The sequence below is a fragment of the Falco cherrug genome, chromosome Z, assembly GCF_023634085.1.
Source record: "Falco cherrug isolate bFalChe1 chromosome Z, bFalChe1.pri, whole genome shotgun sequence".
Lineage (NCBI taxonomy): Eukaryota > Metazoa > Chordata > Aves > Falconiformes > Falconidae > Falco > Falco cherrug.
Window position 1 is genome coordinate 15,052,590 of NC_073720.1, and position 23,965 is coordinate 15,076,554.

General features: G+C 36.8%; 1 protein-coding gene across 3 annotated transcripts in view; it reads right to left on the reverse strand.

Moving 5' to 3' along the window:
* Positions 1-200: 200 nt before the first annotated feature.
* FYB1 (FYN binding protein 1) overlaps positions 201-23,965 on the reverse strand; it is a 49,879-nt gene continuing 26,114 nt past the window's right edge. Inside the window, exons 6-20 of one of the 3 annotated variants that reach the window (XR_008730218.1) lie at positions 22,987-23,033; positions 21,417-21,531; positions 19,042-19,198; positions 16,742-16,880; positions 13,865-13,893; positions 12,639-12,708; positions 11,950-12,090; positions 11,237-11,268; positions 10,111-10,180; positions 8,603-8,708; positions 8,128-8,290; positions 3,917-3,950; positions 2,751-2,782; positions 788-2,635; positions 201-732 (exon numbers count right to left, since the gene is read on the reverse strand). Coding sequence is in view for 2 of the 3 variants with exons in the window: in XM_027811319.2 (XP_027667120.2) it covers positions 2,613-2,635; positions 2,751-2,782; positions 3,917-3,950; positions 8,128-8,290; positions 8,603-8,708; positions 10,111-10,180; positions 11,237-11,268; positions 11,950-12,090; positions 12,639-12,708; positions 13,865-13,893; positions 16,742-16,880; positions 19,042-19,198; positions 21,417-21,531; positions 22,987-23,033 (1,158 nt within the window). In the remaining variant the exon portion in view is untranslated. Of the gene's footprint in view, positions 2,636-2,750; positions 2,783-3,916; positions 3,951-8,127; positions 8,291-8,602; positions 8,709-10,110; positions 10,181-11,236; positions 11,269-11,949; positions 12,091-12,638; positions 12,709-13,864; positions 13,894-16,741; positions 16,881-19,041; positions 19,199-21,416; positions 21,532-22,986; positions 23,034-23,965 lie in introns of all 3 variants that reach the window. The other 2 variants (XM_027811319.2, XM_055699003.1) reach the window with 2 other exon arrangements.

Consider the following 23,965-nt stretch of genomic DNA (forward strand, 5'->3'; position numbering starts at 1 on the left):
TTTCCTGCCTGGAAGATTTTCTGCTTACTTTTTTTTTTTTTCTGGATAGTAATTACCAACAAAAAAATGCCACACTATATTTCTCCTGCCTTTGCAGCAATAATAAAGTTGATTTTCACTCTGTCAGCTGCTCAGTGATAATTTTGGGAAGTTATTTTTCAGCTACATTTGTTCTACTTTAGCGGAAAATAGTTCACTCATATTTCTTGTCAGAAAGCACACTTTTATTTAGAAGAAATAAATGGAGGCAGTGAACAGCACTGGTAAAATAATGAAAAGAAAGAATATACGATACCAGTAATTTTTCAGTGTGCAGTACCTTACAGTAGCAATCACATTATATTTGATTTTTAGCTTAAAGTATCTTATGATTATTTCTTTTGTTGATTTAATGCATCATACAACCAATTCAGTCAGCATAATCAGTAAGGAAATACAGTACCTACAACACATTAAGGCTAAGAATATGGAAAAGCTATTAAGAATGTATAACTGAAAAATCTCATAAAGAATAAAATTAACATCTTTTTCAGGGAGACAAAAGAGGTTTGTGTTTTCTACTGCAGTCCTTTAATACAAGATAAACTACATTCAAAAGGAAAGTTCCTTTGCCTTACTATAACACATGAAGTTCTGCTATCAGTTGAAACTAAAACAAGACTGGGCATATAGGTTAGAATTTAACACAGACTTTTTTTGAGATTTAACTGTGTAAAACGTAAAACTGTTTGTCTTTTTGTTTAATGACAAATGGTTGTATATTTCTAAATGCCTGTGTTCCTCTCACTTCTTTGGCATATCACTAATTTGATGCAGATACCCTCTTCGAATGCTCCTGAAAAATGAGTAAACCACCAGCAGCAATACAGCCAAATAGTCAAGCCACATTCATTATACTTAATATACAAGATCATATTTTAAAGTTCGGTGCTGATGCTTACACATAAAATTCTATTTGTATGCCTGGATGCTGGTTGAATAGCAAATATAGAACAGAAAACCCAGGTCTGCATATAGCTTTTCAGTGTATTATTGGTGATTTTAAATACAGTATAAAATAGCTTATAGGCCATTAGTTCTACAGTTAATTTTATATTTGATATCCCCATAGCAATGCACCACTCCTTGCAGTTTTACTGTATTTTGAACCACCAATAGAAGGAGCTTGTCTAAGGTGAAATGTCAGCTCCGCTGAAGGTAAGACCAAAACTCACTGACTTCAAGACAGTAAAAAATTTTTTGTTTGTAAGTTAAACTCGTTAGCTTGCTGCACTGCACTGGCTTGCATGGTGTACCTTACTTATACCTTGAGGATTATAGAAGACTTGATTATCAAGAAGAGTTACTTGCACTGATCCAACCACGTTGGTTGTTACAGGTTTTTGATTATCTTGCAGTACAGCAAAAGCATTACAAATACATGTTCCATTTTCTGCACATGTTCACCCTCTTTATTAGGAGTTCACTGTAAATATCTTTTGATTTCCAGTGAGTCCTACTATGCAAGTTCAAAGTGATATTTTTATTATTTTGATTCATCCATTCATTGTACTTCGATTTGCTACTTGCTCACTCAGAGAAGAGCATCATCACTTATCCTTAGGAATGAAAGTTGTTTCTACAATGGATAAGCACAGAAATGTTTAATTTCTATACTCCCATTTAGCCAAGTCTAATGTAAAATATATTACTTAGAAGAAAAAGATATTCTCAAAATGGTCTGATAAATATTCATATACGTTTAGTCTAGAAGTCTTTTCCAACCAGTTTATCATTAGTTTGTGGGTTCATTTTAATGCCTAAATTACTAGTGACAAAAATGAGAAATCTTCAAACTAAATGAAAACTAAATCTTAACCTAAATGTTCTGAACAACACTATACTATAGACTGTTCTGCGGTTTGTATCTGTGAGTGCTGTATGTAACACTTACAACACTATTACTATCATACTATTAATACTGTTCAAAAAGTACTTTACAAAATGGTCAAATAAATTTTAGAGACTGGTATTCTACCATCAGTTTAACACAGGAAAAGAAACTTCAGCAGTAATGGTACATGTCAGTGTAGCTAACGCTATTGCAGTTAGAATGGCAGGTCAGCTATATACTGCCTTCTGTGATGCTCACTTTTGATTTTCTGTTTTCACAACAGGATGTTATCACCAAAGGAAGCATTTCTTTTCAGGATACTGTCCTCCCTGGAGTGGCAGTCTCTGGTGCCTAGTAGACCAGAACCAGAGTAAAACCTGTTCCCTGGGTTTGTTGACCTCAGTATCTTTCATAGCCCTGAACTGACCTCTTTGGGTATAGCTAATCAAAGAACTATTTTTTACATGGACTGTCACAAATGTGGAAAGAAAGTGTAAAATTATAACCTTAACTTTAGCTCATGTTTTCAGGATTTTAATTGCTCAGATAAATCGCAATAGGGATGTCATAGAAAGCAAGGCATGAAAGAACCCTGAAATCCTAAAACAGGTTAACTGTACATTTAGAAGAGAGTAACCAATTAACTTGGGATCAGCTTTAGTGACTTCTCTTGCTTTCACCATTAGAAAGTCTGAAATAGATTTGGATCTTCAATGAGGCTCTTGCATAGAATTCTGCATCACTCATTATCATAGATGCAATCTGAAATGGAAATAAAATACAAAAATATTAGTATTGTATAGTACCTCGACTCAGGGTCAAAGTTATTTGATGTAGTTGAATATAGTTATTGTACTGTTTGAAATGTTCAACATACCATCACCAATATCATCGTAAATCTCTCCATCGCTGTAAGTTAAAAAAATAAAAATAATGTATTTAAAAATTGGCACATCAGATATATATTACTATTTGCATGCAGATACAAAATAATATAGCAGTGTGGTGCAGACATGCTATCAAGTAATTAATTTGCTAATTAGGGAAGTGCAACCTTTGTGGTAACAGAACAGCATTGAGCAAGATGGTCAGATCAAAGGATTTTCAGTGAAAGGTAGAGCTGGATGCACTTCTTTCTAATGTGAAAGGCTTGCTTTATTAAAAGGTTGGATTTTTAAATTTAGTTTTTAAGTAGCTGTTCTAACAAACTCATAGAGATATTACCATGAAAAACTATATACTGTTTTTTTTAAATGAAAACCAGAAAAGATAAGTAAAAAATATTACTATGCCCTTAAAACTGTTATTTGTTTCTGTACTTGGCAATGCTGTAATGGTTTTGGAGGAGCAGCTTTTTAGATAATGAGTTTAGGTAATGTTTATAAATGATACATGCTTCATGAATAGGAATTTTCAAAATACGTTACTTAGATACATGAACAGGCCCGTGGAAGCCAGTAAGGCTATTTATATATGTAAGTATATAAATCATACAATTGCAGGCCTCCATTCTAAAAGTGACATCTGATTTGATATTTAAGGCTATAACATAAAGCCCCTTGAAGGAAATGAAAAAGCTTTGTCTTAACAAGTTTTGGAATAAAACCGAAATGCTGAACTCCGTGCAATTATTTGCAGCAACACTGAGCCAAATCTGCTCAATCCCAATAACACTGAAATAAAAACAAACCTAAAGAAAAAATGGTCCGTTTCTGTTAGACATTTGAAAATGGCATCAGTACACATAATCACATTAATATGCAGTTCAGCAATAGATTCTAGTACCAATAATGCTTAATTTATGTAATTTTTCATGGTTTAAACCAGAGTTTATGGTTAAACAATGAGGAATGGGGCCCTGGAAAATTTTCATCATGGATGTACGTGCCTAATTCTTGAGAAATCTAAACTCCATAAAATAACTCAATTTGCAGGTCTAGAACAACATACCAAAAAAATGACATTTCACTTCTATTTAACAAAGGGTTTGGAACAAAACTGAGTGCTACAATGAATTTTTCAAAAGGATTACTTTGTACTTACTTCTCAACTAAATTGCTTCTCAGAACGTAGCCATCTGTAAAATTGAAATATATATGTACTTAAGTTAAATTTAAATATTCACATTATTTCTTCTGTTGCTAGCAGTAGTGAAACAGTCTTTCTCTTTTAGGTATTTCAGACTGAAAGATATAGTAGATGGGTAACAATGTACAATGGATATGTACCCAAGGAAAATTTTGCTCTGTCCAATTAGAGTTTAAATTATTCTTATTTGCTTGTTTAGTATAATGTGGTGCTTTAGCTAGTGAATCAGAATTCTATAGCAGCTCCAAGACCAGTTATGTATCTACTGTGCCATATACTTTACATATTCACATAATGTCATTTCTGTTGTTTTGTTGCAGTAGTTTTATTGTGTACAAAACTAGTGCTGAAAGGAGAAAATAGTAACACAGGTCATGCAAGATAAAGTTTTCATCTTATATTTGAGTTTCCTGGTTGCATGAGAGGGGTGTGAAACCACAGCTATTAACACAAAATATAGTACAGTTCATAAACTGTACTACAATAATGTGCTATAATAATAACCACATAGTAGTATTTATAATAATAAATAACAGAAATATGTATAGTTTCCTACAGGGACAAAAATGCCTTTCAAGTTGTATGTACCAATTAATTATCATTAACTGTATTTGTTATAAAAAAATTATCTGTATCATATTGATAAAACTGTTTATATAGAGAATAGAAATACCTTAGAAAAGCTACTCACTAGTGAAATATTATATTACTCTGTTGCACTACTAATGAAATCAGATAAAACTACACATATATTTCTTTAATATATTTAATCTCTTGGAAAAAGTACTTGCTGTCTTTGGTAAAATATATTTACTGAAATATTTGCCAATTGGTATAACATATAGAGGCAGAGAGAAATACATACAAATAATTGCGTTTGTAGGTAAACATTAGTATGCTGGTACAAAATTAGGACAGTTCTAAACCAGAAAGGTGATCTCATGATATATTTGAAATTACTATATAAGTGTTCTGACACACAAGGCATTAAAGTATATTTTCTTTTTCTAAATGTACAGTAATGTCCATCTAAAGAAGCTAATCTTTTGTGTTAAGCTCTTTTACATCCAAACCCTACTTTTATTCTAATTGAAATTGCCCTTTTCAAGATATTAACTTTACTAGTAGATGAAGCCTTCCCTTGCAAACTGACATTAGACACAATGAGCTAGTACTGTTTGCAAAACCTGCTGAATTATCACAACCTTTGACTGGCCAATGCTTTTAATTACAAAAATGCCCTATGATTCTTACATGGAGTTTTGGAAATTTTATCTGACAAGGCTAATATCCCAAATAGTCCTGCAAATAGTAATAAATAACTAATTCTTATATGCAGCTTTTCTTCATAAAGAAACATTTGTGTAATTCATTCTAACTTGGTATATTTCCATCCTGAAATAGGTAGATATCAAATATCGCTATAAACTGCAAATGTAAATAACTTTTTTTCCAGAACATGCTATATATAAAGTATATTAGCCATTTGCTCTGGGAAGACATTGAAAGAAAACTTCTGTCTTGTGCTAGAGCAGAAGCTTGCCTAAAAAAGCATTAATTTCATGTAATATTTTATTTGACGCTAAACTGCTTTAGCTTCTATTTAAGACTTAGTATTACATGAATCAAAAAATAGTTCTATGTATTCAGTATTTGATTGCAGCTATGTAAGATAAAATTTGCTTAATTTGCCTGTATTTAACTCTTCAAGGTTGTGAAGATTTGATACTTACATAAATTCTGCTATAACTTTTGCATAGTAAAAATGTTAAACTGCAGGCAAACTTCAATAGTCAAAGAAACTAGTGCTGCAGATTTTTAGTCATCAGCATATTCCCTCAGGCTGAATGCAAGTCAGTATGCATAGGGAAAGCTCTGTCTATTCAGGATATTCTTAGCCTGGTTCTCTTCCCTCAGACTTTATTATCAGGGATAAAGGCATGGAAATTGATTTTTCGCTAAAGATCTCACCTTTTAAAAATCCTCTTTAAGCAGACAATAATTTCTAGGGCTTTTGAAGCCTCCTGGAAATTACTTAAAATCATTTGGCTAATCTAATCTTCTCTGTTTCTTCATTTAGTTTTCTCATGTGAAATACATGAAAGCAAAATTTCTTCACTTTTGGTCATGGCACACAAACACAGCTTGCTTGCAAGCCAAATGTGCACATGATAGTCCTTCTACTGCTGCAACACGCAATCTAGTTCTTCTGAACCTAAAGCCCCTAAATTTGTGGGACACAGCCTCTGCTGATCTCAAAAATTTTGAATTTACTAATCCAAAATTACATGTCCAAACTTTTGGTTTCTAATTAATTTATTTATATATATGTGGATTCCATAATACGGGACAAGGCAGCAGGTCAGCACACTCCATCTTGATTACTTAGCACCACTCAGAGCTGTGGTGTATCAAACCAGCTGCTCGCTGACAGTGTAAAGAAAGCTTGGAGAGGACACAACTTATATTTTCAGGCACTGAAGTCCATTTATACCCTAATGTTTAATTAAAATCTATGAAACTACATTGAAAGTTTTGTGTATTTCAAAATGTACATGGGTCAGATCAAGGCAACAGTCAGAAGAAATTTGAGAAGGTAAATAAGAATGAGTTCCTTGTTTCACTTCTGAAATTTCATGTATTTTCATAACAATTGAAATAAGTGATAGCAGAATACGTTCCTAAGATCATCAGCCCTTTCTTAAAAAGGTGGGAAGACATTGAAATGTAATTTGCAATTTTGTTTAACTTCCAGTAGAGGCATGAAGCTATGGAAGTGCTTCCTAAGTAAACAATCAAGTGGAAGGTTTCATGTGCAAGAAAGTAACAAAAACATCTTTAATTGTTTATTTTCAGTCTATCTGGTCTTCAAAAGGTAAAATCATAGCTTTAAGATATGAGGAACTAGAGCAAGTAGAGCAAACAACAAAAACTGTCATGCACTTAACTAAAGTAGGATTCAAACTTCACTAATTAATGAGAAAATTGACAGAGATCTATTCAGAGGTTTTCAAGGAGGATATTTATGTGTGTTTGCTCTTTTATGCATAGCAAAGCAGTAGCTACTGTCACTATTTGAAAGGCTTTGAAAACTATGTGAGGAAAACAGCCGATGTGAACTGCTTTCTACTTTGTTACTAGCTTGATTCAGAAAAATGCAGCATTGAAAGCTGGTCTTTGGGAAGTGGCTACACTAGTGCAATCCATATTTTGAAAAATGTATGTGTTGTTATGCAAGAAATTCTCCCCTCACCCTACAGTCCTGCCAGGAAGAAAGCTATACTCCAGACTGTAGCAGTTGAGTACAGAAAGGAAAAAAACGAGTGTGACTGAATCCTCTTCAGAAGTTTATGGCATTGGACTGTTTTCTACATAGGTCAGAGGTAAAAGATGAAGTTAAGTGTAAGGATGCTGCTGCATTGAATGTAGTCTGTTCCTGCACAGAATGAGGTTTCATTAGATTTGAAAAGTATTGTAACAGAAGCACATGAAGAAATTGAAACCAACAGTAGATAGTCCAGACTTCTCCAAAAATGCAAAAAATTATGCCAACGCACACCCTTGCCAAGGATTTAAAAGAAACACTGAAAGGCCTCACGCAGCTCCCAAAACAAGCAGGCATGCCAACAAGGATATACGCCTTGGATTAGCTGGAGGCTGTGGGGGAAAGGCTCCTTCAACAGTTTCGCCCTCAGTCTGTTGAAAAGATTAAACTCCATCTCTGGCAATCCAGAATAAGAATGTTGTTATAGGTTTTCCTTTGACTGCAATCAATGGGCAAGTGCTTCACAGAGGTGCAGCAAGGATTTTACTTTTACTAGATTCTGTGGAGTATCATACCTATACTCTTTTTGGCAAATAGAGGGAGACATAAGCTACAAAACCTTCTACTCCTAGTTGCAGCAAAGCAAGTTTTACATAACTAAGCTGTCCTTTTTTTCCACGTTCAATATATGTCTATTGGATTTTAACTTTTTTTAAGGCAAGCCATTCTTAAACCACAATAATAAAATAACAACAGCCTACCTCTTGTGAACCACCAGGCAAGACAAAAAACAAGTACTAGCCTCTGCTTTAATATGAGAGGGAAGAGGGGTTTTCACACATCCTGACTCAATCGCTCTCTGACAATTTGATTTGTACTACAGCTTTATAAGAAAACTTACATTTTCCTTCTTCATTCCTACACAGGACCTTGGTATCATCTGTACTTTCTATAATTTCAAGAGACTCCCCTGGTTTTATTTGCAAGTCTTTAAATCCCCATTTTCTCTGGGGCAAATCCTGAACTGTGGTAGTAGAATAAAGGACTTTAATTTCACCTTCAAACTGCAAAAATAAAACAAAGAGATGCTGGTTAAAAAAGGTCAGTGTCAAACTTATGATCATGCATTTTTTTAGACCACTATATTCCCATTTATTACTAAATTTTTGAAGATCAGGCAAATAATTGTTTATGTTATGTAATATGTGCCCATGCTTGCCATTTGGACTTACAAAGGCTCAGATCACTATTTTTACAAGTAGTGATACCTCACCTTTCAAAGGCAAAATAATGGATCATTTACAAATTAGGAGATACAAATTAAAGGACACCATACAGATACTCTACTCTTTATATTTTATGGGACCAAAACTTACTTTGAACTTTTTTCTGAACTCTTTCTCTTCTTTTTCCATCTTTTTAAGCTTTTCTGCATCTTTTCCATCTGATTTATGTTTTCCAAGGTTTGCAGATTTTGATGAACTAAAACAAGAGGTTACAGATAAAAACAAAATTAACAGATCTGAGGTATTGACAATGTTTGTGATAATTTTAGTGAAAATGCATTTGCATTCATGTGTCTTTAATATGTTTTTGTTGCTCTACAAAACTAATCCTGATAATACAATAAAGATTTGATTTCAGAAGAAATAAAATGTTGGGATTCACTTCCCTACTTGTCTCTTTCAATGAGTTCTGATGGTAATATGTCTATTACATAAGTGAACATGGAAAATTACTCAAAGTATCTAGCTGCTACAGCAATGAGAACTTTACTTCTACCAAAAATAGTTTAGGTAAACGATACCCATCATTTTAGAATCTGTAGACAAGGAGCAATTCTAGTGAAGTTTATGTATCTTTGGGCAATAGGCTGAAAACCACACATCCCATTGTGGAGGCAGCTGGAACATCTTACTTAGCCTTTTGTACAGTAACTGTTAGTCCTGTGTGCCCATAGAAGACCTTGCTACACCAAGGAATCTGCATTGCATGACCCATTTCAAAGTCTGTTGTTTTTTGCACATTCCTGATAGATTTGACCTGTGGCAACAAATACTGAAGTGTTTCATGCCCAAACTGCCCTTCCTGTACTTGGGAATTTAAAGTCTGACTCTACCTTTTGATCCTTCCTGATCTCTGCAGGAGTTGTGGATGGCAGTTTCACTGATGATGAATGTAAGGGAGTGTGTGTGAACTGGCATAGATTTAGGTTAGGAGGGCTATGTCTTTCCCTTTGGATACACAGTTCAAAGAGTTCTCTCCGTTTTAATGGCTTCAGGCTAGATTATTGTAGTGCACTCTGCAGCCTCCCTTAAGTGGAGTTAGTGACAACAGAATGTGACATATTGAAGTCATCTTCAGAGATGCATCTATGTTCATAACACATCCGTGCTCCAGATATACCCATAACTTCCTGGTCCAGGGATAAAAGTTTTCCAGGCAGAAATTTATGCATCCAGATGTGGTTCATTCTTACAACACAGGGCACTATCTCCTTTTCTCTAAAAATACTGCAGCAGCTGAGATCTAGTACTTATCCTAACAGTCCCCAAATTTTGATAGGAAGAGGACTGCACACAGAGAATATACCATGACGTACCTTTAGGCCATGCATTCATTTCTATGTCTTGTCCATCGGGGACTGAATTTGTTGAAATTCAAAGCATGCTTATTTGTTCTATAGCCTATTATTCCAATTTGAAATAGAGGCATGGAGCATTCAATAGCCATTTCCAACAATACAGTTACAAGAACTACAAAACCTGGCAACATCAAATAAACCATAACATTAATAGCAATCTGCCTCTGGTAAATACTTTGAAAATGCTTTACAGTGTATTACAGATTTCTAATTAGTGGAGTAATTCCCATTTTAACTTGCCAGAGTTCAGACGGTGGAGGAGGGAAGTCTGAAGAATCTACGTCATCGTAAACATAATTGTCTCCACAATCTGAAATAATATTGTTTAAAAGAATGGAAAATTGTTATGCGACCCTTGAGTAGTGAACACATTGTGTTAAATCTATGGTAGTATAGCTAAGTTGACAAGAAATTATGGCAAGTACTGTAGCAATGTACTGTCTGTAGTAACTGTGGGTTCTCTGTTTTGCACAGTCTACTGTGCAAAACAAACACCAGCCAATCTTTTTCAGAATAAGACTCTATTAATAATAATAGGTATTCACTGATATTTTAATCTTCTTAAACTGAAGCAAGTTTTAGCACATGTTGGCTAATGCAATAGCCTTTAATTTTCATTTTAATTAGTCCGTTTCCCACTGAGTTGCATCAAAATATATTTTTGGAGTTTGATTTTAATGTACACTCAGGCACTTCTATAGCAATCTGGTCAATGGCTTAGAAGTGGATATGAATCACATGTATGTTAGTTTTTAGGCCATCTCGCAATGCCAAAGCAGTGCAAAGAATTCTTACCCCAAGAATATACTTTGAATCACATTTAGCTTATTTGTAGAGAGGAAGCAATTTTTTCAAGTCATCAAATCAATGGCTAGAAAAATCACAGCAGGAGATGAAAGGTTTAGAACTCAGTTGTGGCAACAGCCTCAAAAATTGGAAGAACTGATTTTTTATTCCATGGCTAAGCTGAAATTTATGAGTACATGTTATCTTACAAAGACACTGCAAGTGATAAAAATAACAAGCATCTCTTTTTACTTTTGAAGTCTTGCATTAAGTGCTTCTTTCCAAGTGTACCTCTTCATACTTAATGTCAAATAAAATGAACTAGTGAAAATCTCACTTAGAAAAATCATGACTTCCTAAAAAATACATTAAATTGTTTTTTAGAGAGATTGCAATGTATATGTATCTCCTTGTCTGTAGCCAAATCAGTCACAATATTTGAAATTTGTTTACTGGAACTGGGTAAGCAATGGGAAATCCTGCTTCCTTCCTTGGATGTACTTTTGTGACTAGCACTTAATGTCTATAGAAAAAAGGATCAGAAATCAATATGGATACTGAACAATAGGCTATTAATTACCTTTTCCAAGCTGCTTTGCTGAAGGAGACATGCTGGAAAAAAAAGATGCTTATTAAGTATTTATATCACATTAATAGGCTTTTGCATCATTTAAAAAACTTGCAACACAAAGGCTCCAAGTAATCTCCAGACATTCTGAAGCTCCAGTAACACCAGCACTACTCATGGACTAAATGTGTTTTTAAAACTGAATCAAAGTAAACTGGTTCAGAGCTGAATGGCAGAGGATGATTGTAGAACACCAGTTGCTGATGTAACCTCTAGGCAAGATGGGTAGAAGACAATCTTTGCATCTTTTGGTTTGGCATATTATTCCTAAAATTTGGATTAATGGGACTAGACTTACCAGTTTATCTCAGCTACATTGTACTGGTGAACAAAGTATGTTTTAACTGAGGATCATCACTGTGACATCACCAATGACATCATCAGAGTGGCACTAAGATGATGGATTATTTTGGTGCTCTTCAGCATAAAAAAATTGTAGTATATTTTAATTACCAGACTTACATAACAAACACAGTTTGTTAAGAAAACAATTATATTATGCAGGTGAAAGGAAAGGAGGTCAGTGTTTTTGCAGAGAAGTATCATCCTGAGCTGCAATTTGATGCATGATTCATTAGGCTGCTGTGAGAACACGTTAGTAGCGTGAGATCAATGCTTTATTAGAATTCGTTAATGTGCACTGTGATTTCCTAGCAGACTCTTACAACAAATTTCCATTATCTTCTGCCCCATTGCCTTTGGTTGTTTTTTCTCGCACACTTTTCTTTTTGTCATCTTTGACCTTTAGTTTCTTCAAGATTCCCCAGGACCAGATACCATTCTTATCTTCATCCTGCGATACAGACCTTTGGAGTATGCATGCAATTATCACAAGGTAAAATGTAACATTCATTCTAAAAGATCCAGTTTAAATTCTCCAATGATGCACATAATTGCCATTAATGCCAACAATGTATATACCACAAGGTGAGGACACTTACATAAATGCTAAACACTAAAACGCTAAACTACAAATACGTATGTTAGATTATTTGTAGATACTGAGATATATTTATAGGTATAGATATTAACCTAGTGACTTACTGTTTTTATGTTGTTGCTCAAAGCTAGCATTTGCTATCTGCTTTCAGAGCTATTCAGTCTAGCTGGAGATTTGGGGATTTTCATGGTTGCAGCTGCTTTTGCTGACATACCAAAATTAATTACAGAACAAAACTTCCACAGAAGACCAAACCCTTTTTTTTTTTTTTTTAACTTCATCAATCCATCTTGACGTATACCCACTTGCTGATCATCCTAATACCTGCTAATTATTAAGCTTAATTCAAAAATACTAAAACCTGAAATGGAAACACTCAAAGAAGCAAATTATGTAACGGATATAAAAGCATACCTAGTTACAGCATCTTCATCATCAATCCCATCATAAATTTCTTGATCAGAAGGAGGAGGTGGGAACATGTCTTTAACAGATCAAACATTGAATTAATGCATTTATATTTAATTCTGCTGAATAGGGTATTCATTACTGGCCTCTTAAGTATGTCAGATGTGTGTGCAGTTTGTGCAATATTCTTGCAAATAGAATCTTTCTGTAAACCAGCACTGCCTATTTATTAAAACAGTGATTTAGACTTATCCCGGTTGGGAATGCCATCCACAACATTTCAATGTATCACTGCCAATCACAAGAGCACAAATACTAAACCCAAATGCATTTACACTGTATTCAATGAAATTCTAAATAGCCGTTTGGCCCAGTCATTATGATGACTGATGACTTTGTGTGTGGCTCAAGTAATGATTGAAGATCTCTCACTCTCAGAAAGTGACATCTGGTGTTCATCCACAGAAGCCAGAGGCAACTGCAATGTAAGCTTCTCATTTTGGTGTCAGATCTGACCTTTGAGCCCCACCTCCATCATTTCAGGGTTAGCTCAATTTCCATGTCCAATTCTAGCCACTGGTCAGTGTAATCATTGAAATCTGTACTTAGCTGGCAGCAGCTTCATTCAGCACTGCCAGGGGATGCTTCTGCCATGACTAGTATCTAAACTCTAAGATGAGAAGATGAGCTGTGCTCTTGTGATCAACAGAGAATGCTACATAAATATATGTGCTACCAAAGGGGAAACTGAGTTTGAATATGTGCTCTTGACAGTGTGAAATTGCTGCAGTCATACTGGTGATGACTCCAGAGTATCACTGGAACTGAAGTTCCCCTTAACCCTGTCAGCAAAATGCAGCTTTAATTGGTAGTGTTTCAGGCTGTTTCAGGATTTCTCCTGCATAAAACCTCCTGCTGATGTTAATATTTGCCAATTATATCTGTGCTGTTTGTGGGATGATTTACCTTCACACAAAAAATTTTAAAGTTTTGTCATCTTCTGACATGCTTCTGATTCACAGTATCTGAAGACAAAACTTCTATCTCATCCACGTTCCCACAGGTGGAAAGAAAGTTAATTTGGCCACTATACTTCTTTGTTTGTTACCTGTTAGCTAATATTTAGCATGGTTATGGATAATTACTGCATTAGGTGGAAGCTGCAGCTGTCTGGATTTGAAGGTAAGCATTACACAGAACTCCCCCCAAAACATATATGTAGTAGAACTTACTTCCAGCTCCACTTTGACCACCACTCTGACTGGAAAAACAAATAAGAGACATTTTAGAGAAAAACAGTCATCCTTTGGAAAAAGAAAACACCATGATTACCCATCACTTCTGTAGTTATTAGTTCTCAACCTTTTGACTTTGACACTTGTCTGTATTGTCAGGTGAGCACTACAAATTCTGCACTGGAAGCTCAGGCACGTGCTTGTGTGTTCCATATGGGCAACAGCTAAATGTGCCAGTTCTTTTTTTTCTCTCTGTTTTCACCACATTCACAGCAATTTTCATACAGTCAAATAGTAGTTGCATTCTCCTAATGCTAATGAAAATGTGTCATCTAATTCCTAAGTGAACTAGCTCTTTGATGAGGAGAGATTAACTTTTAGAAGATTCAGGTAAGGCAAGAAAAAACACTCTTTTTATTTTTCCTTGGAAATAATTAATTCCAAATCAGAAAACAGTATTTTAAAATATGATTCATAGCAACTCAAAAGGGAATAAGAGAGAAATTTATCAATACCATCTTCATTAATGTAAAAAAAAGACAATATTTTATAAGTAGAGCTGTGAAACGAAGTCTCTGTTTGCATCAATCAGTGCAGATATTTCAAGCCAACGAAGGCGCGTATTTTCATATGAGCAGAACATTCAGTCCTAACAGTAATTGTTAGCGACTGTTAGCAATTTCCAATAAAGTGTCATTTTCAAAGACATGCAAATTGATGTCTACAGTGACAATGATTTACTATATTTAAAATATATTTTATATTCCTGTTGATATCTTTAAGCTAAAGTACAAAATATGACTCAGGATCTTAGGATAATTCATGTTGGAAGGGATTTCAGGAGGTCACGTAGTCAGACTTCATAGGAATAAAAACATAATTTGACTGAACACTAGAGAGTGCATCCACACCCTTTAGATCCATCCCTTATGAAGGGATTTTCCTGAGATGAAACGGTAAAAAAATGAATTTATTGCTCAACTAGCTTTTGTTGAGTGATGATTTAAACCTCTAACAGCATGTTTCTAACATTTCAAGGATTATGTATTAGTCCAGCATTCTAACAGTAATTGAAAAAAGCCTGCCAGGTTCACAGTAACTGAGATTATTTCCAGGTCAGAGCCTTACTTAAACTCACACATCAAAACAAGGTATTTGTTGAACTCTTGTGCCACAAAATCCTGAAATACAACAGTCCTAGTCACTCATTAATTTTGTAATATTTAAAATACTACTGATAATGAGATAATACTTTTTGGTCAAGAGGCTTTTTTTAGTATGGCATTCTTAAAGTAGTTTCAAAACATGTTGTTGTATGTCAGACCCACCAACAATTCATGCTCATGTACTGAACAGAATGCTATTAATCACTAGAGAAGGTAAAAATGTCAAAATGCCTAAAGGGTTTAATGAATCTGAGCCATTCATCCCTCAAAGTGCCTTGCACTGTTATTTTAGTATGCAACAGTGTGAACATTCTTGTTTGCTTTTGAATTCAATAATTTTTTTAAATTCCTTGCATTATGATGGGTAGTTGTAATGTTTGCCATAATGAAAATGATTGGCCAAAGATACTTCTGCAACAAATTACTAATGCTTAGATGACCTAAACCCTAGAACAACTAAAGCAACTCTCCTGGCTAGCTTGCGATGCTGTAAGACCAGTGTGCAGGGAGGAAAACTGGTATTAAGCAACCTGGAAAAATATGAGGTGCAAAACTATATTGGTTGCTTAAAGAATGCTACCCTGAAGGCAGATCTTTCCAAGCGCTGTTTCTGGAGCTCACTGGGGTGTTCTGGCAGCTGAGGATCAGCTGCACCCAGCAGCCAGCCAGCTGCATTGCCTTTATGCCAGCCAGACCTTCAAGTTAAGGTGCTGGGAAGCAGTAAAAGCAGGTGTAATGGTTGAGTGTCTCAAGATGGTTGTCCCACACATTGAAATCCTCTGCACCCATATGCAGAGCTCTTATTTGAACCCTGGGCTAGGTGTTTCTCTACATCAGGACATATAATGAGCACTGGTTTGTTGCATTACATACAGACTTTTATGTGAGGTCAGGTAACAGAGGTACCACCGTCATTTTAGGTCATGTGATAGCCTTGATTCTTGTCACAAGATCACTAGGATATTTCCATGCCAGCAAGTTTGATATGCTGCTGGAAGTGGCACTTCCCTAGCTGCAGATCTATTTGATGTGAAAAATATGGCACATTGAAACAGAGTCTGAAATGTAGCACTGCACTGCAAATACATGTGGGATTGTGCCATAGAGGAGAAGCTTCTGATAAAGTCAAAAAAGTATAGCTCATACCAATCTCATGGCATTTTAGAGACCTTATTTTCAGGACTAAACACATTAGGCATGCTCTTTTCTGAAGGGCCATCAGAGTCATGCTTCCACAAGTCCCTTCTGCTTAAAATGCATGAGGTAGTAAGACTCATGAGAGCAATGAATGTGGTCAGGAGTTTCCCAGTACAGTGAGTGTTCCCATTGCTTTTAAAGTCTTTTGTTCTTGCTTGTTAGAGAAGGGAGTATATGACTTCAAAAGTCAAAACAAGAAAAGAGAGGGAGAGAAGAGAATTGCACTTACTGCAGGTGAATTGTAATCCTGCATGTTTTGCATTTGGTTCTCTTTTGGACTGCAATACTTCCAACAGTATGGATTCCTCCTGACTATGAGTGCTTATGGATGCTGAATTCCAGAATCCATTCTTGTTCCTCTGACTACTTCAGTTCAAATAGCTCAGTTATATTTCTTATATACATGGCTGCTCTTTTGTGAGAAGGGTCTGCTTTATGGCTGTAAAACTTCCCCTGTCTAGGCTGGCTGGGGTGAAACATTGGTTTCTTTTCTTGTGTTCCTGGTACATACCTGCTAATACTGTCCCGCTCTCCAACATCATCATACACTTGGTCATTCTCTGGATGTTTCACAGCAGGTCTGATAGCTGGTTGCTTTCTTTTTAAAGAGTCATAGTCAATCTCCACCATGGTTGTTTTAATGTATCCATCTAAATGAATGAAACCGTGTCATTAGGCATAGATAGTTTCTAAAGCACATGGTGAAGGGATGAGTTTAACAGAAGTTCAGAATCAATAATCAGATTGTTTTGTATGATCTTTGAAAACGTTCAGAGTCTCACGGCAAGCTGCCTCAGCCCAAGTTTCCATCTGTCTGCACGAATACAAATCTCAGACCTGTCTGCGATCTTGCCCCAAACTCTTCAGCTGGTGTCGTGTTAACTTCACCTTTACTTGCTTCTCAGCTACAGCAGATTTTTCTGTGTAGACGCCAGGAATCATGGGGCAAGCTCCCTTTCTCAGCTAACCATGGGACCACTGCAGTGTTGTGACATATTTTAGGGCAGCTCAAGACACAAAGTTTCTGACGGGTTGTTAAGAGGAACACTTTGTGTTGCTTTCGCTTCAGGTTGGTAGACATGCTGCAGCTGCATTTTTATCCTCTTGTCCCTGGATCTTCACTAAAAAGATCTGGCTATACCCCGGGGTCCAATGGCTCAGGAGAAACCTGCAGCAGAGCGGTTGGCCTAGGATTGGGAATTCTGTCTCTGCTGAGGGGAATTTTAGACAGGTGTACTGCCTGTATGGAAGAGAGCACAAATGGATTTTATCAAAGGTGAAAAATGCTTGTGCTTTTCTTGAAAAATAGAAAATCCCTCACTCTGCTGCTTTTGTGTAAACCCAGTTTTTCATGTGCTTCCCCTCAAATCTGTAACTCATTGACTTTTTTCTTTTATTTAAATGATCAGAACTGATTTTCCTTTGTGAACATTGAAGGCTGCAGCACTGATGAAACAAATTGTGCAGTACTGTTGACACTTGTCAGTAAGAAGTCTTGTACAGCTTGCAGTTTTGCGGAGGCAAGAATTGGTTTATGAAAAGTAAATTAACTAAAGGTAAATTAATTAATTAACCACACATGCCCAAGAAAATACCCTTCTCCCAGCTCTCACAAGATTTGTTTTCCCATGTACAAATTGATCCATGCAAAAAACTTACTTACGAAACTTAAGTGTCACAGAAAAACTGATACTGGAACTTACCTCTTGAGATCATCTTGGCCAATCTCCCTGCCCAAGCAGGATCTGCTAAAGCAGGCTGCCTAGGTCCCATCAGGTTTTGAATATCTCCATAGATGGAGACTCCACCACCCTTTGGGCAACCTGTTCCCTTTCTTGGTCACCCTTACAGAACAAAGTGTTTCCTGATGTTCAGAAAGAACTTCATGTGTTTAGTCTGTGTCTGTTGCCTGTTGCACTGTCACTGGGCACCACTGGAAAGAGCCTGGCGCCCTCTTCTTTGCACCCTTCCATCAGGTATTTATGAACAATTACAAGATCCCCTAAGCCTTCCCTTCACCAGGCTGCACAGCCCCAGCCCTCTCAGCATCTCTTTTGATGTGACACACTTGAGTTCCTTAGTATCTTTTTACATCCAGTACTACAAAGTGCTCAGCTGGCATTTTCCTGTTCTGCATGTATGAACTCTCTTACCGAACTTATTGTCATTTTTAGTCTCCTTAAAAATCAAGCAAGTGCTTTTAATAATTTTCATTGATTTTAGGGATCAGTCTTTTAATGTCTTTGCTATAACCCAGGAGCCAGATTACCAACACCTTATCATACTCAGAAATCCACTGATAATACTTATACAATTAGAGAAACATTTTAGATTTTAGACAAAATAAAATCTAGAAATTAGCTAGAAACTTTCCACAGGAATAGGAACAAGACAAACACTTAAAACAGGACCTTATATTTTCTGCTTCTTTTTTTAGGAACATCCATATTATTTTTAATACAAAGACATTAAAAAACGTGACCCTTGTTACTTGCATAGAGCCAAGTTCTGATGCTGTTTAAAGGCTGACATGGAATTACCTCTGAATAGGCCCATGAAGATCCCAGCATATTGTTCCTTAACTCATTTTAGTGCCTGTAGACGTTACATTAAGCTGTAGACATTACATTAAGTTCCTACTATGAATTAAGCCTTGCATGTCAGCTAAGGACAGGAGGGTGAGTTGTGGTAATTATTTACTTTGGTGGCCCGTGACTCCAGCTTGGTAAGGCTACTCCTCGGTGTAATGCTCACGTGTTTGCTGTCACACAGTGAAAACATTCAGGAGCACAGCAAAGAAAGAGAACTCACAACAGCCTTTTATCCTGCCCAGCCACTTTCCTTCTGGGTTGTCTGTGAGGCGAATGACTTCAATCTCATCCCCCTGTTTGACAGTCAGCTCATTCTTCCCTCCCTTGTGGTCAACACAGGCTCGTGCCTGATGAAGGACGTTGATGGGTCCTGTTAACTGTAGAAAAGAAACAACAAAAGAAATCACAGATGTGGAAAAATTGAATTATTTCCCAAATATCAAAATGAAAGGGAAAGTAACTGTAAAGATAATTATTTGTTTCATTAACATTTAAAATACTCTAGGCAAATAAACAGAAAGACGTAACTACGGTCTTGAATTGCCCAACTGAGATTAATAATCAGGAATGAAAACAATAATCAGCACAGAAGTAGACCAGTTGAAGAAGTGACTGGCAAAATCACAGAAATACAAAGACTAAACCCAAGAGGCTAGCCTATGAAGCCTTTCACAGGTTCACAAAACACACACATATTTAATTCCACTGGGCAGCTTCATGTAGTTCCAGCAGCATACCTACTGGAATAATGGAATCATAGAATTGTCTAGGTTGGAAAAGACCTTTAAGATCATCAGGTCCAACCATTAACCCAGGACTGGCAAGTCCACCACTAAACCATGTCCCTAAGTGCTACAGCTACATGTCTTTTAAATACCTCCAGGGTTGGTGACTCAACCACTTCCCTGGGCAGCCTGTTCCAGTGCTTCACAACCCTTTCAGGGAAGAAATTTTTCCTCATATCCAAGCTAAACCTCCCCTGGCACAACTTGAGGCTGTTTCCTTGTCCCGTTGCTTGTTACTTGGGAGAAGAGACTGATCCCCACCTTGTTACAGCCTCCTTTCAGGTAGTTGTAGAGAGCGATAAGGTCTCTCTGAGCCTCCTTTTCTCCAGACAGAACAACCCCAGTTCCCTCAGTGGCTTCTCAACAGACTTGTCTTCTAGACCCATCACCAGCCCCGTTGCCCATCTCTGGACACACTCCAGCACCTCTACAACCCTGTTGCAGTGAGGGGCCCAAACCCAAACACAGGATTTGAGGTGCGGCCTCACCAGTGCCCAGTGCAGGGGGACAATGACTTCCCTGGTCCTGCTGGCCACGCTGTTTCTGATACAAATCATATGAGCAAAAGTTCATTAACATAAATGTCTACCACATAGTGTTCTGTGTTTATAATCCTACTCTATACATGATCCTACAAGTACTCACAACAGATGATCACATTGTTTACTGGAATTCAGGATTCTCTTTGTGAGATCTTTAGTATATGTTATGAAGAAACAACTTTGGAATTTAGTGCCTGTGGCTTTAAGATATATATCATCTTGCAGAGGCATGTGGCTGCTGGCAGTTATAGACCAGCTCAGGAATATCTATCCTGTATAGATGGTGAAGAAATGGGAAAGAAAATATGCACCAAAATGTATTTGTTTGCATTTAAGAATGATAACATACTGTAACGGCTGTAAGACAGCAGTCTGAAAGCATTCTGTGCACTGACTACACTTCACAGGCATGGTCTGAAAAACAGATGGGGCCTGACAAATGCCTGCTGATCCACTATTATCAACTGTTAGTATTTTCCTTTAATGTTTGCTCCTCAGCTCGTGCCAGTCTCCCCACAGCAGACCAAGGCCATGATGTGAGAGAATCACCATGGCTTTACTGTGTACAGAGCAAAGAAAAGGAAAGCAGCCAGCTATGTACAATGACACTGAAAGGAGCACAGTGGAGCTTTGTGAACAGGCATTAGTTAACAGAAAATGACTGGCAGATTTGTAAACTGTGGTAACATGCTGACAGCCAGCTATACAAAAATGATATAAACCAGAAAGAACTGTCTCATTATTTAGCCCCTAGACTCTGACAATGACTGTAGCTTGCCTGCACGTGCCCTGTTCCCCTCCTTCCCATTCCGGCTCTAAGTCCCTTTAGGTTCCTTTAGACCAGCGCAAGGGCAATGTGTTAAGGGCTGGATACTGTAATGTCTGACTCCAGTGAAGAAAAAGATGCTAAGTATATGGGATCCAATTTCCACTTTTATTAATGACTTCTGATGCTATTCTGGTGACATAAATGCTTTTTAAACAGCAAAGTGAAAGCAAATGTTTTTAAGGCTTTTTTACATAGAACATCAGAAGGGTATTTAACAAAAACTATATAAGCACTGAAAAACCATCTTTGCCCTCAGTACAAAGCCTGAAGCCAAGGGTATGCCAAACATAAAAGGGTGTCTTAAACCTATATTCAGAATTTAACCAGGTACTTGAACTACCTACCACAACAAATACCTTTGTATCCATCTGAAAAGTGTATTTTGAACTCATTAATGCTAAATAATGCTTTTGTCCAGATTACAAAACAAAAAGCTTACTTTGAACTTCTTTCTCATTTCTTGCTCTTTCTTTTCTTTTTCCTTTTGTTCTTTCTTCTCTTGGTTCATTCTTCTCTTTTCTTCCTTCTCCAACTTCTTCTTTTTTCCCATTGATCTGAAAGTACATTGCCAGGATTGAATATAACAGTGAAGCAAATCTCACTAAATCTTTCTTACCCAAGGTTAATAAAAAACTGCATGTGATGGAAAAGGACTTCTGCCAGTGAAAGCACAGCTACAGATTCTAAAACAGATAGAGCAGGCAGCCATTTCCTTTATATTATATGCAACATCCCCTCCTGATGTTCTATGTAAAAAAGCCTTAAAATGCATAATTTAAAGTGGCTGTCCTCAAGCAGACAGTATGACAGAAAAGGTTATCTGGAGGTAAGAGACTGGCTCTACACATGTGTGTCTAGACATCTCTGAGCTTATTTTGGCAAGCAAGCTTGGAAACCAGTAGTAGTCTAGGTGTTGTGGCACTGGTTGCAGCTGTTGAGTATTTGTCCCAGCCATCGGTGGTCGATGCAGCCAGAACTGAAGCCTGAGCTACTACTGGACTGTGCTTTTAAACCTAATTGCAACCTATTCCAGCAGTCTACACAAATGACACAAATCTCTTGCACTGCATCATAAATGTGGCTATCACACCAGGGCACACTGCCTGCTGTGTTTCATTACTGGATGGTGCTGAGACCTGGGCCTTGGCACGTAATTAGGACTATAGCTACAGCTCTGCCATTTGCTGCCAGTGGTTTGGCTGGAAGAGCTATACTTTACAAACCCTATGGAACTGATTGAGTGGTGCTGCCTCCTCTTCCTTTTTTGGGTACTTTTCCAAAACTGATATGCTCTAATTATATTAAAGAAAGACTGAATGTGGATCACTTGTTCTGGTTATATATTTATAAAATTATCTGTTTTCAAAGGGAATTAAACAATAACTTTTTGCTGAAAGTCATTCTACATCTGAAAAAAAGTGTTTTTGTGTAGGAACTTTAGAGTGTTATTCCAGGAGAATTAGAGTTTTCTTTGGCTAATGTCATACAGTGAATCCCACACATTTAGATGTTAGCGAGCAAAAGACTCCTCAACACAAAGGGCTAAATGGCAGAAGAATAAGCTCATATTCTGACTCTGTAGCTTAACTTGGGGATTCCAGCCATGAGAACTGTAAATTCAGCCTCATTTATCTAGAAAGCAAGAAAAACAGCTACAACAAAAGATCTGTCTGGGACCATACAGTACCTAGTTGCTAATCTAAGGAAAAACCTCCTAGGCTATAATTCAGTGATTCAGGCATGGTCCTTAGATCAGAAATCAGACTTCGGTTATCTCAGTCGTAGTAACCACATGATTTTATTGCAGGAGTTCTTGCAGCCCAGGGCATAGCAGGTCTATGTAGGAAAGAACCTGTGAGCAATGAAACTTTCTCTAGGTGAAATTAATGAACACGGTAATGCCTGGCAGGGACTGCAGTGAAATCATGCTTTTGTGCCAGATGAAGTATCATGGTTATCAAGCTTGTAGTAGTTAAGATACAATAGCTTATAGAGCTTAAAATTATTACCTGATATCATTTATGTCTTCATACATCTCTCCACCACTTTCTTGGCCCTGTAAGAAAAAGTCAATTTTCAATGGCCTAGATGTATTTGGAAAGACATGGAGAAACTGAACCTGCTACGTAAGCTTTACAAAAACTATCAAAAAATATTTACAGCAACATGTAAATACAAATTAATTTCATCTTCTCAAACCAAGTTACTAAATTATTCAAATCCACTAGTCTTTTTTTCTGACTGTTTTTATGATACCACAACTATAAAGTCCTGGATTATTACTACACTAGCTCATTGCTTTATCAAAAGTGGAGGTTTTAATTGCAATATTAGTCCTGGAAAGCCTTTATCTGTGTTGAAGATTGCACTGCCATAGTTAGCATTAGTTAAACTGGAATGTTAGTGTTATCCCAAAGCTGGGTTCTTTGAGGTGTGCAAGAGTGGACCAGGCACACGCAGAGTAGAGATACTTGTTCATTGTAAGCCTGCGGAAATGGGTGCTAGGTGATAAATCCACAGAGCTAGCACACCTCTTAACACATGGTAAAATGTTTTACACACTTTGAACAAATGTTTACGATTATGTTTAGTCACACATAATTTTAGTTGTTTTTCATGAGCCCCGACTCCATTTAAAGGTACAACATTCTTATTTTTCACTGTGCATGTTCTGTGGGGAGAGGGGTCTATTAGCAAGGGTCTTTCTTTGCTCGAGGGTGGATCTTTTAGTATGCTACTTAGGACAGTGCATGCGTAGTTCAAGTAATTTTCTGTTTGGTCTCATTAACCATTTGGGTCTCCTTGAGCTTGTCTTGTCATGTCCCAGCTTGGCATATTTATGGTGTCTGTTCCTTCTCCCAAAGCGACGTTTTGTTAATTGTTTGTAACATCCTCTGTTTTCCAAATTCTTTCTTGTTTTTCATTATAGATTTTTGCATATTTCTTGTATCACTAGGGATCTAAATGGGACTCAGATTAGGGTCCCAG